Source organism: Atheta coriaria, unplaced genomic scaffold, assembly GCF_025399875.1.
Source record: "Atheta coriaria isolate IRGN ID8LTWV9N9 unplaced genomic scaffold, Caltech_Dcor_3.1 hic_scaffold_9_pilon, whole genome shotgun sequence".
Taxonomy (NCBI): domain Eukaryota; kingdom Metazoa; phylum Arthropoda; class Insecta; order Coleoptera; family Staphylinidae; genus Dalotia; species Dalotia coriaria.
Genome location: NW_027045451.1, coordinates 3,606,308 through 3,623,620, shown reverse-complemented (window position 1 = coordinate 3,623,620; position 17,313 = coordinate 3,606,308). Strand labels below are relative to the sequence as shown.

Below are 17,313 nucleotides of genomic sequence, written 5' to 3'. Positions count from 1 at the left end.
TAGCAAAATGTTATTTAAAAATAAGTTGTATATTTTTATAAAATACAATTAGGCATATTTATATATCACATAAATAATTATAAACTTAATAGTAATGAGCTACCTTAATAAAGGTAATACACTTACATGTTGTCAATGCGGTTCTTCAAATTCTTTAATTCAGCATCAATTGCAGCAGGTAAATCCTCACCAACCTGTTCCTTAAAGTACTTGTCAATTGATTGTGCTTCTTCTTCCCAGAAAGCTTTGGGAATGTCAAAGAGCTCATCCATGTTTACATCTTCATCCATACCTTCGAGATTCAAAGTGTTTGGTTTGGGAATTAAACCAATAGGAGTTTCTTTGGCACATTCCTCGCCATCAATCCTTCGAAGGATCCAGTCCAAAACGCGAGAGTTCTCACCGAATCCAGGCCACAAGAATTTACCTTCGCTGCTCTTGCGGAACCAGTTAACGTGGAAAATCTTTGGGAGTTTGTCTGAACGTTGCTCCATGCTCAGCCAGTGAGACAAATACTGACCAAAGTTGTAACCGAAGAAAGGTCGCATAGCGAAGGGATCGTGCATGATCACTTTACCTTTGTGTTCGGCGGCAGCAGTAGCTTCACTTCGCATTGCTGATCCGACAAAAACACCATGACGCCAGTTTTTGGCTTCGTAAACTAGAGGTACACCAGCTGGACGACGACCGCCAAAGAGAATGGCAGAGATTGGTACACCTTCGGATGCTTCCCAAGCAGGATCGATAATTGGGCATTGCTCAGCAGGTGAGCAGAATCTGTAATGAACAAAAATTAAGTTAGTTACATGTTTACAAAGAAGCCATTTTCATAATAAGTAATAAAATCATTGATTGTGACAATTACCTAGAGTTAGGATGAGCTGCAGGTGTCTTGGTTTCTCCCTTAACCCAGGGACGGCCCAACCAGTCAGTAATCTTAACATTATCAAAGTTGATTTCTTTCTCCATGCCTTCCCAGAAAACGCCACCGTCACTTGTAGACGCAACATTGGTAAAGATTGTGTTTTTAAAGATGGTCTTCATGGCATTCGGGTTGCTAGCATTGGAAGTACCAGGCGCAACACCAAAGAATCCATTTTCAGGATTGATCGCCCTCAGTTGTCCATTTTCATCGAATCTCATCCAGGCGATATCATCACCCACACATTCAATTTTGTACCCAGGCAAAGACGGATTCATCATGGCCAAGTTGGTCTTACCGCAAGCCGATGGGAAAGCAGCAGCGATGTACTTCTTCTCACCCTTTGGGTTGGTGATGCCCAAAATAAGCATATGTTCCGCCAACCATCCTTCTCGCTTGGCAATAGTAGAACCGATACGGAGAGCAAAGCACTTCTTGCCCAGCAAGGAGTTACCACCGTATCCACTACCATAAGAGACAATCTCATTCTCTTGTGGTTTGTGCAAGATTATGGTACGCTCGGGATCACAAGGCCAGCTTGGCATCTCAATCGTACCGTTAGCAGGTGTGCCAACGGAATGAAGACATTTGACAAATTGATCATAGGTGGTGAGTTCATCCAGAACAGCTTTACCCATACGAGTCATCACCCTCATAGAAGACACAACGTATGGGGAATCAGTCAACTCAATACCAATCTTGGAAAGCGGGGAACCAATGGGACCCATCGAAAAGGGTACCACATACATGGTACGGCCACGCATGCAACCAGTAAAGCGTTCTTTAACAGCCTTGTCCATATCAGCAGGGGACATCCAGTGGCCCAAAGTTCCTTTGATTCCATCTTTAGGTGTTGGAATGGTGTCACCACGGCGTTCAGTGCAGATGAAGGTCTTGGATTCAACGCGGGCAATGTCAGCAGGGTTGGTTCTAGCTAACCAACTAAAGAAAACAAATAAAATTAATAAAAATCGAATATTTTGTACACAATAATAAATAGTAATAGGTAATAGAATATAACGTACCAGTTTTGATACTTGGGCAAAGGAACAATGGTGCCTTGCTGTTGAAGAAGATTCAACAAGTGTTTGTTTTCGCTTTCGCTACCATCGCAGATGTGAATGCGTTCTGGTTGGCACAGCTCCACATTCGACTCCAGATAAGTTCTAGCCTTGGGTGTCAAATGCTTCAAATCGCCATGGACAACGCTGATGCCGCGGAGATGATTGAAAAGACCCACATTTGGATGGGCCAATTGCTTGGCAAAACGTCCCAAGTCAGCGGAATATCTGCAAATTAAACATTAAAACATTAATAACAAATTCCAATCAATTGACTAATCAACTTTAAAACAATAGTTAAATGTTTAGAATTAAAGTACTTACGTGTTCGACTTTTTGTCAACAATATCAGGCATTGTGAGTGATTTGTTTGAATACTTTTTCTACCACGAAAATTTCAATTATACTGTTTCACTACTCTCGGAAGATTACACTTAGTTGAAATTAAGTGTAACTCTTATGGTACATAGAATAAAACCCGAAGATAAACTGCAAGTAGTACTGCTTGAAGTTCGAAACGAAACAATTAGTTCGATGATATTTGGGAATGAGTCGAAGTAATCGCTTGTCGTTCGCCAGTGTAAATATCTTTTGACTAATTGGAGAAGACTTTATTCAGCTTGTTCGCTGGAGACAACCAACTCTGAATTGACTTCGATGAGGAATGGGCCCCGCTTTTATACACTGAAAAGCGGTTTGGACATTGTCAGGAGACTCCGGTTTGGAGTGGGGCGGAAACAACGGGGATTCCGTCTTATCGCGAGACTCATTTGGCGATTCGACTTTGTCATTAAAAAATTCAACTGATAACTAATACTATATTACATTTTGATCAAATTACTTGGTAATTTGGTCAAAGATTTTTAAACTGGTTTTAGTTGGATTAGTTACAATTGCTTCGATTTAATTTAATAATTGGTAAATATTTAGTTTATAACTAGAATTATTTTAAACTGTTTAACCAGAAACCAGTAAAATCTTGACTTTAAATAAATATGAAATAATTCAATATTTCTAATCTTAAATCTTTTCTTTAAACGGAAAAATGTGCAAAATTTTCCATAGTTTCTTTTATTTAACATTTAAATCTCATCTATCTCTGTTTAGGGATAAGATGGCTGAGATAGTTTGGGATAATTACAGTGCAGGTAGAAAAATGGTCCCACAAATTGCCGAAATTCCATTACAGCCATAAATTCTAAATTCTCCCTAATGTAGTTCGGTGAATTTGGCCGCAAAGGCCATTGTGTTATAATATTATATTCCAAAGTTTTTTCTTTATCGAGATTGTACTTTATTCGGACCTCGAGACGAGATATTTCAAAGACCTCAACTTATATTCGACAAAGTCAATTTACATTAGAATACAGTTCACAAATCAAGTTTACAGAGGCATTTAAACTTGCATATTAACAATGAATTATAGTAAAATGAATCATATTTGTACGTACGATATTCATGTACCGGATTTTTGTACTATTGCACTTGTAGTACCTTTGAATTGTTTATTTTGAATTTTGTGTTGTGATACCGCACATCAAACTCCATAATCTAGCAATATAATTGAACTTTGAAGCTGAAAAATGAATCCGGATTCTCTACATCCTGTGTGTATGAAATTGAAATATAAGTTGATAAGGAAAGTTTCAAATTTCAATTTGAAACACACCTTCATCAGCAGTATTACATCATTGTGTACGATAGGCGCCTTTCTACCTTGATTAAATGCGTAATAGTTTAAACTCAGGTTGTTTGTGTATTGGTTTAGTGCGATAGTAGTAAATGAATGTGTGTTGAATGTTTTGCTATCGCCGGTAGCATTTGTAAAGTCGGTTATTGATTGTGAGCGTGTGCATATTTCGCAATTTCGCGCGATATGAACTCTCTCGTCAGCATAGCAACGACAACTTATGATTGCATCAGCTCACACACCCGCCGTCTCGACCAATCAAATCGCGAGTAGCGAGCGAGCCCATAAAATTTTACGAAATGGCTGAGCGTGAACGGCAACCAGTTGTTGTTCGGTTGTTCCCATTATGGCGCGAACGACGCGGTCGATTATGAGAAGGTCAAGGATTGAAAAAATTATTACCTTTGTCACAGGTCTTCGTGACGTGAATGCGAAGGGGCCCGTCAAGCGTGGTGAATTATTTTTTAAATGAAATTAAAACAAATCCGAATGTTACTAGTTTTTGAATGTTTTTTTTGAGTTTGATATTATAATTCTATTAGACACAGTCTTAATGAGTCTTTGATTTGTATCTAGGTACTAATTAGACGTGGACTGACTTTTACGACGTGCTTACGTAATCGCAAAGGTGGATTTATAGGTGACATGTATTTTTAGCATAAGGTTTGAATTTGGATAGTAATAAATTCTGATAACAAAAAAGTAGCTACTATAAAACTTGGATGAAATAGCGAATGTCACCTGCATGGCAACCTAAAACAAGTTACTACAAAAATACTACAATCTCGCATGTTTTTCTTGTATTTTATCGTTTTATGTTGTTAAATATTCATCAAATTGTGGCGTGATGTGATCAATAAAGAAGAAGGAAAAATAGCCATAAATAGCTTCACCATTGGCCCACCAAAACTAAGTTTAAATTTTACTGAAATAAATAATGTTGCATGCTGAATAGGTACACATCGTGCATCTTATCACAGTGTACCTTTGATAATACTATTTCAAAGTCCAATTACAAAGTATTAAATTGCAATATGCAGTGTCGAAATACATATGTAGCCTCAGATAAAAATTTTACGTTGCTGTTTACAAGGATATCTTCCCTTTCAAAACTTGTTATGGATACTGCAATCAGTGCGCAAATTTCATACACACAACCAACAGATTCGACTCGAATCAGTAGTCGTCACGTCAGTGATTGCTTTCGTCACATCATGTCACTTGTATTCGACGCGTCACGTTTGGTATCGAAGCAAACACAGCAAGAAATCATTATCTTATTACTAAGAGAAATGATGAAAACAAGAAGTCCCCGTAGTTATCAAACATGTTTTGCACGAATTTCGGCTTCCAATAATAACAGTTGATATATTTTCTGGTAGTTAGGAGATTTATATTGGCCAATATTTACATGAAATGGCTCATTTTTTATATTCGCAAATATGACTTGCGATTGCATCAACTTGTTTTTCTGTAGCTTTTTGAGAAATCAGACAGGATATTTGTTATCTTGGCTTACTATGTCAGGCTGACGAAACCGCAGGCGAGATGCGAGACGAGCCCCCAAATTGTAGATTAATTAAATATGCGGTCTATTAATTATTTTTAGATTAGGGAAGTATCCGAAAACTGCTGACTTATCTGTATATTATAATGTACGTAAATAGCATGAGTCTCATGTCTATATTTAAAAAAATGCATGCTTCAATTTTTATAATAGACTAACAATAATCATTTTTATACCCACAAAGAAGAATGCTATCTCTTAACTTGTATCAAAAAGGCACGTTTTCGAAAATATTATTAAAATTAGTGCTGTTTTTCCAGAATTCTGAACAAAGAGTATTTTTACACTTAAATTGTAAAAATGAATTAAAAACTAAGATAGCTCTTAAGGAGCAAGTATAAAAGAAAAAAAAATGGTGCAATTATAAACCAAATTATTTTCAACTCCTTGAAATTTGATCCGAGATAATTACCCAGTTGCAAAGTAGTAATATCCGGTAATGCAACGTCACGCGAGTGTCACATAAGACGAGCCCCCTTTTACAAACAAGATTACCGCAGTCGGTTAGTGACAGCGCTTGGCAGATGCGATTGGTCAACAAATTCCTATGTTGATCCGAACTACTGCGTTAAGCCACACTGGCTTAGCTACAAACATCGTCAGAAAAAAAGAGTTTATCAGCAAATGCCTACACGTATTCCTAAGCAGCCGATTGTGACGTAGCTTTGGTAGCAAGAGATGAATATATGTATTTATTACTGACACACATTTTATACGTCGCCAGCGATTAAAAAATTATTTGTTGCCAACTTTACCATAGCACGTATTACAAAAACAACATTGATTACGTGCATAATGTAATCTAAGTAGTTGAGTCAGTATGGAATTTTACAACTATCGCAAGAGTATAATGCGACGAGAGTATATTGCTTTATCTAAAACGGACGTGATTTAAATAGTAAACTATTGTTCAGCCAATGTAATTTAAATTAAATTTTCAATAAAACCACTAAAGTAGAGAAAGCAGTATGGTATTATTAAACATTCTTCAAAACGTATAACTGAACTATTAAGTGACATATTTTATTAAATTTTTGCCTTTTTACTTTTTTTAAAAAAGGCATAGTGCGGCAGCCATTTTTAATTCACACCTTATTAAAAAATACAAATATTTTAAAATTAAAAATTGCCAAGTGACTTTTTATGGTGACAAATTGTAAATTGCATTACGACGCCCCAAAGAAAATTAAATCTAATAAAAAGATAGCAATAAACATGTAAATAATCCAAAAACTAGGTACAAAAACGGTTATATTTTATTTGCGTACCTATAATTGTTAGGCAACCAAATTCGCACGCTCGTTACCAAACTTATTCACTACTCAAATACAGCTGCAATCTAACGCCTTGCACTTGGACCTTTAAAGTCGCGTTATCAGTTAGGTAACTTTGCATCACACAATAAACGAAACAGCAATGTTCAATTAACCATATGTTTTATTGCCTTGAAATCTGTTTCCTTAAATAATCCCATAGTAAAAAACCAACGGTCAGAAGAAAGGGTAAATCTTACCGCATATAAGAACAATCAAATGCTCAACAATTATTTAATTGAGATATTTATAGCGCTTCTCTATCATCGCTTCGAAGCCGTATTGTAGTTACACATGCCAACACACAACTCATCGCAGATTTCATTTCACACCACGGTCATTTCAATTAATCAATTCCGTAACACGAACGCACCGCTTGAGAAAATAAATTATAAAAAAATTAGCTCACCTTGTCAAAAAGAAAATCATCGTAGTCGATTTACTAAAAGTGGCAAATCCTGTAAAAAAATCAATTCATTTGCGTAAATTAAAAATGCAAATATTCATCGACGAATGGAAAATTTGTTTATCACCGCGCAAAGACAAAACAAGATAAGAAGTGGCTCAACTACAAGTCAACTACTCACACTAGAAGTCGTATTGATTGGAAACAAATCGTTGGTCGGTAACAACAACGAAGAAATTCGGTTACGTAGATTCGCGCACGTTCGCACTGGTGTCGACGTATGTATTTATGAAGTTGTCGCGTACTCCACACTGGCCCTAGGAAAGTAAAGCGCCCGTTTCGGTTGTTTGTATCTCATCCGATTATGGGCAAGCAACAACAACGGAGCAACAAACGTAATAACTAAATGAACGTTTGCGTAAGTGTCGGGATACAACTGAGCGTGTAATGTAACGCTTCTATAACGCACTCGCAGCACGTATAAATACACGATTTATCGAAGGATCGACCGGGCGCACATTGTTTACCACGGTCAATTATCAGCGAATCTATCGAAAATATCAGTCAGTGTTCTTCATTCACGGACACACGGAGATAAATGTGTTTGTTGCAGAGATGTGCGAGTGGGGTTCACGCATCGCATGGAAACACACCGCGAGCATTGCGACAAACGAAAGCAATTAACGCCGTTATCAATAATTGTCTTCGCTTATTTGGATAACATCGGCGACCCATTAGAGTTCGTCACAAGCTTGTGATTATATCATCTGTTTTTACATGTTGTTCTCATCGTCGATTTGGATTATGACATAATGCAGTGTATTGCAACAATTATGATAAAAATTAATATATTTGATCAATTATATGGTTTCTGGATTAGATATTTTATGTGTTTATTTGGCAAATTGCATGTTATCGCTGTTGGGGAGTTATGTATTGCAGAAATGCATAAAAATGGCGAGGACCATTTTTGATAGATTATACACCATCCATCAAATTCTCATACGAAGTTTTAGCGAATGCAACATATTCTTTCACGTTATTTCTTTCCAAGATATTTAATAAATCATTAGCGACTGCTTCCCTGTTCTAAAAATAAACAATTTTAGTAAATAAGGTGTAAGCAAATGTGTATTAGTAATTTTCACACAATCGGTAAAACTTAAACCCCTAAGCTCCAATTACAAACCAAGTCTACTCTTAATATAAAATTTAATTTTATGTCCATAAAATTGCTAACAATACATTATAAATCACTTTGTTTGGACTTGGCAATTACGACTTTTTAAACTTACGTTTATTTTAATGTTGTAACCTTCCACAAAATTGAAAATCAATTTCACTGTTTCATCATTTTCAGCTTTACTGACCTCTGAAAAGAAAACAGAATTAATACGTGTTCTAAAAGATTATTGGGCACTTACCAGCAACTGCAAATATATTTGCAAAAACTAAGACGACCAATACGGCAACAAAAACTTTAACAAACATGATTGTTGTTAATATTTAACTGCGGAGTAAAACACTACGCCAATTGATTAAGTTAACTGTTGATATTGTACAAAATTATACCTACATGTTATCAAACAAAATATAATGCGATAGGCTGGAAAATTAACTTTATCTAATCAATCATAAGCAATATAAGCACTAATAAATAACTTTCAACAAAATCCACTATAAACCAAGTCATAAAAGTGTTTGAAATTGGAAAAGCTGTAAAATATTTATTATTTCAATTAAGCTTAATGGGTTTGATAATAATTTATGATTCCTAAAGCCTAGAGAGGTTTTACCAAAAACAAAATGGCGCAGATTGTAATTAGAGAACACACGTGTCGCATAAAGATCTAAAAACACGCAGATTTTGTAGGATAATAGCCTTATTATATTGATTTATTAAATATGACACATAGTGTTATCTTTGATGACAATAGTGCATACTTACAATGAACTTATGACTCGTAATAAATAAATCCTAAACAAGCTAAGTAACATTTAACAATTATTATTTCATTGTCCTCTTAGTATAATAACATCTACTTTCTTCATTTAGTGGTCGCTCCAATTGTGAATCGTTTCTCGCCAGCTTACATTAAACGCATTGTTTCAAATGAACTTAATTTCTTACTTTTATAATTCGTCGTTTGTTAGTTCGAGGCGACATTCAAATCAAGTCAAGTGAACAAGTTCGTAGCGTTGCGGAACTTATGAAAATCAGTATGTACTAATTAAATAGTTGATTACAAATTACAATAATTAACCTGTTCCGTTCGTTCTAAAGATGAGTATATTCATATAGAGTATGAGTTCATTTTTACTGTCGTTACCATTCTCATTATAGGGTAGGAATTATACACGTACTTTCTATGAATTGTGCTATGGTTTGTTTCATTTTTATACAAGTGCAAGCCACCAATTTAACAAATCTACCCAAATAACAATAGTAAAAGTAACAACACTGTACAGGATTTTCATACAATTTTCATATTTTTGGTATAATTCTCGAATGTTTCTTTTGCCTCACAATATGAATGTATAATTATTATATCGTAATGTTACATTATCATTATATGTATCATGGTTCACGCACTTTAACTAGTAATAATGTATATATAGTCTTTTAAAACATAGTAATGTGTGTACGTAATATGCAGTCAGCTGTTCCTGCGCTAAATATTAATTACATGCTTGAGAAAAATAAGGAATCGCCAATTTCGCCGGAACACTTAGATTTCGAGTCGGTGGTTTATGCTTGAATGTGAACAGCCGAACGGTAGATAACATTTTAATTCTCAATCAATGGTCGAGTATTGACTAAAAAGCTATAATCTCATTTTTATAATATCTATATTTATCATATATTATTAATATTTATTATGTTAGTATTTTTGGGCGAGCGATATCTGCTAATTTGTTATTTTAAGGTGAAATGACAGCACTAAACGATGAAAGTCAGCAAAAGCAAACCACAGAATAAGAAAATTTAAATGATAATAAAGCATCATATTGGAAAAAGTTCGTTACAAAGTTTAGTGTTGCGATTTCACGTTAACTTGGTTTAATTTAAATCTCAATTTTAATATAATTTCACCATCGAAAAAGACTGATTAAATATAGGCATGTTATAGGCACCATTGACGAAAACGTTTTCAAATCGATGTTAATTCTCAGGAAGCCGTATCACGCAAATTAAAATTCGGAAATATCATTAACATAATCTCTCTAATCTCTCTCGACAAATAATACTAGGCCTTAGAGGTGTCTTTGTTCTTAAATAATAAGTTTTTAAAACATAAAAAAAAAATATAACATTCTATGTACATGACTATCATCAACATGACTTGGAATGAATTTCAATAAGTATGTATGAATTTCCACCTTCGTGTGTTAGTATCATAAGAATCAGTGCGGTTGGTTGATATTTGAAATAAAGGTGACATGTGTTTGTTACCGAGTCTGTTGAGAAGCGTACGCTAAACAAATGAAAAACACCGAGTAGTGAAATGCTTGGTTTCTCTCATACGTCAAAACTAGTATGGACAACCGAAAGATAATGATATGTCATTCTCCTGACGCTACCAACAAGCTAGAAATTGAAAATAGTTCATCAACAAATGCACTCACAGGTTAATACAATAACACTTATATGCTACAGTTTATTATCCACTTTGCTAAGGGCTATCGCCAACTCGAGATCGGCTTGCTCCTGTAATTGTCTCTGTTTGCGTTGCTCCTCCAGCACGAGACTATCCTGCGCGGCCCATGCGATCTGCTCGCTCTCATCAGGCAGCTTGTTCTTGCTAATCGGCGGTGCCGATTTGCGGCCACTGGCTGCGCTTGGTGCGGATGCGGGCAGAGGCACCGACTGCCGCCCGCCAAGGCTGAACGGGTCAAACTTATCCTCAGTTGCGCCTCCTTTGTCGTCCGTTTCATCTTCGTCATCGAACGCGATGTTAAATGGGTCTTCATACCTATAGTTGCGGAATGGATCGTCTGTGAATTCAAGAGCTTTGCCTACAGACTCCGGTTTCCTGGGGGCGGCGATCGGTGGATTCGTAGGCGGCGCGCTGGATTTCTCGGAAAACTGAAGAGTAGACGTACATGTTATTAAGGCTGTAAATGATAACGTGTGTTAGTAGACGCTCCTCTGGAAATCCCTCGCCAATTATCGCTGGCCAACAAAAACGAAACCTACTTAGAACATAAAATAAACAAAAATAAACGTTCCATGCCGTGAAACAACTCATTTCGGTGCTGAAATTTACAAGTAAATACAAAATACAAAAGAAAAAAATAATGAATAAAAATCGTACCACAATCAGATCGGGAGAGGGGTCATAAAAGGATGTTGGGGGTCGGCACACATTAGGAAATCGTACAAGTGCATAATTAATGTCCGGTAGAAAACTACGATGCAAACACTAGACGTACAAACATCAAATTATAAACACTGCTTCAATTTGCAACAAGTATCTTACCTTAGAATCAAAGTTTGCAAAGTCTGCAAACCCTCCGCTTGAGAACGGATCTGCGTTCGAACTGAATGGATCAGGTTGGGTGTTTGCGTTGAACTTTGGTGGTTGGGGTCGTGGCGGTGCGGGTCGTGGTGGTTTTGCTTTCTTTGGCGGCAGCGCTGGACTGGGACTTGTGGGTCGGCCAGGCGCGGAGCCGTCTCTGGTAGGCGCGTGTAGAACAGCGAATGGATCACAACCGAAAGCGTCTTTATCGGGCTACAAATAAATAAGCAATATAAAAATATCTCTTATAGTTATTATCTAAAACTAATATTACCTCGGGAGTAACAGAGGTGTTTTTATTATCACCAAAAGCGTTGAAGGGATCTGCCTTGTTGGTTGTCGTTCCGAAGTTGTTGAATGGATCCGAACCGAAACCATCACCGGTGGAGGCGCCGAAGCCGGAGTTGTTGAACGGGTCGCTAGCAAAGGCGTCGCCACCTTTGAAAGGATCATTAGCAAACGGATCGTTCTGGAAGCCTGTTGATGGGTTTTGCGCGTTATGACCATTCTGATTGCTGAACGGATCTGGCTTGTCACCGAAGCCGTTCTGCGAGTCGCCGTTAACCATTCCAATGCGCTTGTATTCGGGGTCTCGGAATTCGGGTTGAATTCGCAGCGCAGTGTCGGGCACTGCGCTGACATCATTCGTATCTATCGCGGTATCGCAATCGGTGATGGCGTCCTTTATCTGACGCGACTGCTCCTGCAATTGCGTAATCATCGCCTTCGCCTGACTAATAGTCAACTGGGTAGATTGAAGTTTATTCGAAAGACCGGCGATTGTCTTCGTATTGTCGTTTTTCAACTGTTCCAATCGCGTTTCTTCTGCTTTGAGTTGCTCCAGTTGCTCCTTCTTGCTGGATAATTCGCTTTCTTGCGATGAAATTACTTCTGCTTGCTCAGCGGCTTGTGTACGCAACTTATCAACCTGACATGAAAGTAGAAAATTATTTTCAAAAGTTCTAAACAGAATAGTTGCTCGAACTGTCACCACAATCACCACGAACATTAATATTGTCATCTTGTTGCAAAACATAATGATGTAAAAATGAATTTTACCTTCAATATTTGCTCATCTAATTGTTTTTGCACTTCCTCCAACTCATCGTCAAGAGAGGACTTCTAAGTATTATAAAATTATAATACCCGAAACGAAACGGAAAACAACATGCCAACAAACGAAAAATAATAAATCGTACGGAAGAAAAGTAAACAACCAATAAAGCACTCCGTTAATCAAGCGAATGAACTGCCAAAGTAGTTAAAAGTTACCTTAAAGTATTGAATGAACGCTCTATACTTAGTTCTTAACATTATCGCACGCAGCAACAGTGTAAATGTGTGCAATCAGAAAGTGAAATACTCGACGAAAACGATTGATACGTGCAACGCATCGATTCGGCAAATTAGCATCAATTAGTATCAATAAGCGTAACTGAATGAGGAGCAGCAGACAGACGATAATGTATAATAGCGTATACAATGCACGTTTTAACAATTTGTACAATTGACTCACCTGGGCTTTCAAATCGCCAAGCCGCTTCATTGCCTCGCCTTTTTGATTCTCCAATTGCTTGAGAGTGGCTGCCAGGGTATCCAACTCACTCTGTAAGCTCTTTATCTCGCCGCTCTTGATTCGAATATCGATTTCCTTCTGACTGATCTCGGTCTCTAAAGCGTATTTTTCTTTTGCCAATTCTTGAATGTCCTTGCTGACCATTTCCAGCTCAGGATTTGAAAAGGTTGTGTTGTTATTATCCTGTCAAACAAATAACATGACAGTTATTTTTTACACTTTGTAAAATAAACACAACATGAAACTGGCGATAATATTCATGCTTCTCTATCTTGCGTTATTCGACAAGGATGATTCGGTGGAAGCCATCTTTTCATCAAAAGTAAACAAGTTAAAAAATCGCGCAAAGGACATGTATAAGAAGCATTTTAAAAAAGAGAAGAAATGGCACTTTATGGGACAAGATCCGGCATTGTACCCCGGAACAAACGACAAATACAAACAAGAAAACGCAGCCAAATGGGAAGATTATTATAATTGTCTACGCGAACAAGAAAAAAGTATTGGCGAACATGGCACTCCGATTCCCGAAGCAACACAGGGTTTCGAAGGCGGCCATATTAAGTTCCAATGCAATTTTTGCTTAAGTCCACCGGAAGCAGAAAAAATCGATACAATCGAATGGTATTTCGGAGAAGTCGGACAGTCGTATCTTTCTATAGTATTCTACAATGAGCACATACTCCTCTCGCCCGAAGACAAAACATTACACATTTATAACTTAAAGCAAGAGCATTCGGGTAACAGCCAAACTTATTTATATTTGAAAGAGCAATGATTAATTCATTGGCGTGTTTCTAGGACAATACGTTTGCATACTGGGCGACAGTGCCACAGTACCATATTATTTGAACGTGATGTCCGGCGAAAGCAAGCTACTTGAAGTGCACACACCGTCGGCAACTTCAGGCCCATATCCAAAACAACCGGAAGCTCTGTCGGAATATAATTTAGTGTTGGACACGGAATGGGGCGATTGGTCTGAGTGTAGCAGATGTAAGGAGGTGGGCAAACGCCATCGATTAGGCTACTGTAATATTCTGTATCAGAACGTGAAGAAACGCGATACTGTACTCGGGAAAATAAAGCAGGTAATGGAATAATTGATTAAACGTCTCGTTGTTGAGATTGAGGCTAATGAACCGATTGTTGTGTTATCGATCGGGTTCAAACCGAGCGCGACTGCCTTATATCCTGATGATATTTACACTTAATGCTTTTCAGGCATTCACAAACGACAGCTTTACATTTGATACGCCAAAAATAATGAAAAAAGAAAACAACTCTGTGCTTCCAATGCACATCGAGCTTGTCAAAGTATTTCAATACGGCATTCCATGCTCTTCCTACATCCTCCCGCAAAGCATCAAAAACTTGGAACAAGTACGAAACCGCAGTAATGAAGTTATGGTTGGATATTGTAAGGTAAGCACGGAAAACTTGAGGCTGGTTGAAAACACAAACTTTACGATCCGCTCTCACGTTAGATTCCGTGCCCGAAAGATAAAATATTCGTGGTGAAAGACAAACACGGCCACGAAATTGAACGCGCAAACAACTCGGCGGGAATTTACTCCACACTGCAAGGCGTCCCACCGACAACTCCTGAAGTTGAAAGAGTCGTGCAGTACGAGAAACGAGATACCAACGTTTTAATAGTTTGTCCAGGGTAAACAGTTCGTCGGCGCTGACTTTTAACGAGTAACGAAATACTTTACAATTATAGTAATTTGAACTCCGATTCGCCGATAAAATGGTTAGTCCAAGGCAAAGAGATTATCGCCGAAGTGATAGCTGAAGAGTCACACGGTCGAATTTATATAAGTTTGTTGGAACGCATTCATATCAAGAAGTCTAAAGTTTCCGATTCTAATCTCTACAGGTGGGCTTAGAGTAAATTTAAACGAAAAGTTGCGCAAATGGTGTGAAATTTTCTGTTTCAGTTGTTGGCAAAACAACGAATTAGCCGGAACAGTCCGATTGATTGTCGAGAACAAAATGAAACTAACATTCAATCACCATATCATGCTGTTCGGAATGCTGTTGATATTGTCGGTGTTCGCGTATGTATTTTTGAAAGCAGCAACGAACCGGAAACACTCGGCGGCTGCGTTGAAATAATCGCATTAAAATAAATATTTGACTTACTGTTGACGACTGTTCCTGTGGTTTGTTGGTGCGAAAACTTGGCGGGACCATTTCGGGTGTGAGCATCGGTGGGGGATTCACCCCGGTCAGGCATCTAGCGACGAACCACATCGCCAAAGCAAATTGTTCGTTATTCAACTTACCACTTTGATTAATATCGCACAGAGCCCTAAACAAACAAATAAAAATACATAAATTATAAATTGATAACACATTATTCGTGTTATCACTCACCATATGTGCGCTAAGATTTTCTGCGGCACGCCCGATTGCAGGAACACGTCCTTTATTTCCTGTCCCGATACGAAGCCGTCCTTATCAACATCGCTCTTGACAAATAAGGCATCCGCTTTGGCCTTTTCCTCAGTGCTGACAACCCAGTTGAACGTAGGCTGTACGCTTTGTACGGGTCGAGGCGGTGGCGCGCCGTGTGTTGTAGGGATAAGAGGCGCGGTTATCGGTGCCGGTGGGATGGCCGTCATCGGCGGTATAGAAGACATTGGCGGCGGCGGCATTCGCGGCTTCATACCGTCAAGATTACCAATGAGCGAGGTGTTCATTGATGCAGAGTCTTTTCTTTTCGCCGGAGGCATGAGCTCTGGCGGTAGCGTGTTTGGAATCGAGTACTTTTCTAACGCTTTATATACCAAATGCATTGCCTATAAGCAAAATAATTACATTATAAAATTAGATTTTACCATTACAAAAACAAAAATGATTACTCACAGCAATAAATTCATGTTTATCCAACATTCCATCCTTGTCCTGATCAGCAAGATCCCAAATCTTGCCAAGAGTATCAAGAGGTAATTTAGAATCCATTAAAACACCTTTAACCTGTAGTACAAAAAAGGTTAAGATTTTAATTAATTAACCAATTTCTGCAAACTCACTTTATTCCCGGGAATCATTCCCTCAACTGGGTGCAGGGAATGAAACAGTTTCTCATACTTTTCCCTTTCTGCAGGTTTTACAGTCCAATCAACAGCACTGGTTGGTAGTGATGTGATCAAAGGTGCGTGTGAAGGTAGAGGAGGTTTCTTAGGTTTGGGCATTGGTATATCACCCTAAAATATAACTTTTAAGAATTGTTTTCCTAAGAAAAGAACAAATCTACTTACCATTTTGGGTGGTGGCATATCTTTATTAATATTAGCCATTTTTATAGAATCACCAGCTTGTGCAAGTGACACTAACTTCAAAGCAATGTACATGCCAGTCTTGTCCAGGCAGCCGCGTCCACCCGGATCTGACAAATCCCAAATCTTTGAAAGAACAACATCACTCAAGCCAGACTTCTTCAGAAATCTGGCTGCCTCCATTGCACCTATGGTCCCTCCCCCATTTGGATCAACCTACAATTAAAATGAGCCACTTGTAAAACCATGATGTTGCAATTAACTGAGTAAACAAACAACTTACAAAATTGTAATATGCTTCATATATGGCACCATGATTTCCAGCCACCTAGAACACAAACACACTGTTACATACTTCACTTGGCTAATGAGTGTGCAATAGAAAAAGATAAGACGGCGCGGAATTCACAAGCAATTGTTCATATCTATTTGCATTACTAGAGCTCGCATGTAGGCTAGAAAACCCGAAACGTTGGAATTTTGATACAAATCCATAACTGACACAAATATTTATTGACGTTTCTAACACGGAACATTGCCAAATCCTACAGTTGACCACGCGTCACCAAAAAACAACTCCCGATCAAGCGTGACTAGTAAATCGTCTTGAGTTATTCACGGCGATTGAAGAAACACGTAATTAACTTTGATTTTGGTCAATGAAAATATCGAAATATACGCCGCCCACCAAAGTGTCAACTAGTTGCAGATTTGCAATTGCGTTTTGCGCCGTGCAGGAAAGCAACCGAGCTGCTAAATTCACAGAATATGATGGTACAAAATAACTCGCACTGGATGCAATTAAAATTTAGGCAAAATATCGCGTGGAGTAGAAATTATGGCGAAAAATCAGCAGGAGTACCTGTGTCGGCGACGGCAGGGCAGCCATCTTTTTGAATACTGATTGCCGAGTGAAATTATTGGTCGATTTTTACTATGCCAAGCGTCAACCAATCCGCGCATCGAATCGA

General features: G+C 38.0%; 3 protein-coding genes across 11 annotated transcripts; 1 reads left to right on the top strand and 2 right to left on the bottom strand.

Moving 5' to 3' along the window:
* Nucleotides 1–10: 10 nt before the first annotated feature.
* Nucleotides 11–7,543, bottom strand: LOC135799387 (phosphoenolpyruvate carboxykinase [GTP]-like). Of its 2 annotated transcripts, XM_065312485.1 has the most exons (5): nt 7,141–7,543; nt 6,963–7,011; nt 1,948–2,211; nt 866–1,864; nt 11–777 (listed from the first exon to the last, which is right to left on the bottom strand). In XM_065312485.1, the coding sequence occupies exons 2-5, from the start codon at nt 6,980–6,982 to the stop codon at nt 123–125; spliced, it is 1,938 nt and encodes a 645-aa protein (XP_065168557.1). In that variant the 5' UTR covers nt 6,983–7,011; nt 7,141–7,543; the 3' UTR covers nt 11–122. The 2 variants fall into 2 exon arrangements, with proteins under 2 accessions (XP_065168557.1, XP_065168556.1); XM_065312484.1 differs by lacking the exons at nt 6,963–7,011; nt 7,141–7,543 and adding an exon at nt 2,308–2,616.
* Nucleotides 7,544–8,824: 1,281 nt separating this feature from the next.
* LOC135799386 (epidermal growth factor receptor substrate 15-like 1) lies at nt 8,825–17,265 on the bottom strand. 8 transcript variants are annotated; one of them, XM_065312477.1, is made up of 13 exons: nt 17,205–17,265; nt 16,626–16,670; nt 16,325–16,558; nt 16,097–16,270; nt 15,930–16,040; nt 15,438–15,862; nt 15,204–15,372; nt 12,996–13,238; nt 12,539–12,601; nt 11,754–12,407; nt 11,441–11,692; nt 11,276–11,383; nt 8,825–11,046 (listed from the first exon to the last, which is right to left on the bottom strand). In XM_065312477.1, the coding sequence occupies exons 1-13, from the start codon at nt 17,229–17,231 to the stop codon at nt 10,612–10,614; spliced, it is 2,940 nt and encodes a 979-aa protein (XP_065168549.1). In that variant the 5' UTR covers nt 17,232–17,265; the 3' UTR covers nt 8,825–10,611. The 8 variants fall into 8 exon arrangements, with proteins under 8 accessions (XP_065168549.1, XP_065168548.1, XP_065168552.1 ...); XM_065312476.1 differs by lacking the exon at nt 17,205–17,265 and adding an exon at nt 16,781–17,018; XM_065312481.1 differs by lacking the exon at nt 17,205–17,265 and adding an exon at nt 16,781–17,021 and having other exon boundaries at nt 10,984–11,075.
* LOC135799390 (uncharacterized) lies at nt 13,232–15,207 on the top strand. The gene is made up of 6 exons (XM_065312487.1): nt 13,232–13,795; nt 13,857–14,146; nt 14,280–14,480; nt 14,543–14,724; nt 14,782–14,937; nt 14,999–15,207. The coding sequence occupies exons 1-6, from the start codon at nt 13,294–13,296 to the stop codon at nt 15,174–15,176; spliced, it is 1,509 nt and encodes a 502-aa protein (XP_065168559.1). The 5' UTR covers nt 13,232–13,293; the 3' UTR covers nt 15,177–15,207.
* Nucleotides 17,266–17,313: the final 48 nt, after the last annotated feature.

Bases quoted from the DNA above. Each gene is read 5' to 3' on its own strand.
- LOC135799387 (XM_065312484.1), bottom strand. From the start codon at position 2,339: ATGCCTGATATTGTTGACAAAAAGTCGAACAC. The intron at 2,212-2,307 runs GTAAGTACTTTA...TTTAATTTGCAG, and splicing joins GTTGACAAAAAGTCGAACAC to ATATTCCGCTGACTTGGGAC. The intron at 778-865 runs GTAATTGTCACA...TGTTCATTACAG, and splicing joins GCAGCTCATCCTAACTCTAG to ATTCTGCTCACCTGCTGAGC.
- LOC135799390 (XM_065312487.1), top strand. From the start codon at position 13,294: ATGAAACTGGCGATAATATTCATGCTTCTCTATCTTGCGTTATTCGAC. The intron at 13,796-13,856 runs GTAACAGCCAAA...GCGTGTTTCTAG, and splicing joins CTTAAAGCAAGAGCATTCGG to GACAATACGTTTGCATACTG. The intron at 14,725-14,781 runs GTAAACAGTTCG...TTACAATTATAG, and splicing joins GTTTTAATAGTTTGTCCAGG to TAATTTGAACTCCGATTCGC.
- LOC135799386 (XM_065312476.1), bottom strand. From the start codon at position 16,837: ATGGATTTGTATCAAAATTCCAACGTTTCGGGTTTTCTAGCCTACATG. The intron at 16,271-16,324 runs GTAAGTAGATTT...GTTATATTTTAG, and splicing joins ATATGCCACCACCCAAAATG to GGTGATATACCAATGCCCAA. The intron at 11,693-11,753 runs GTAATATTAGTT...ATTTATTTGTAG, and splicing joins ACACCTCTGTTACTCCCGAG to CCCGATAAAGACGCTTTCGG.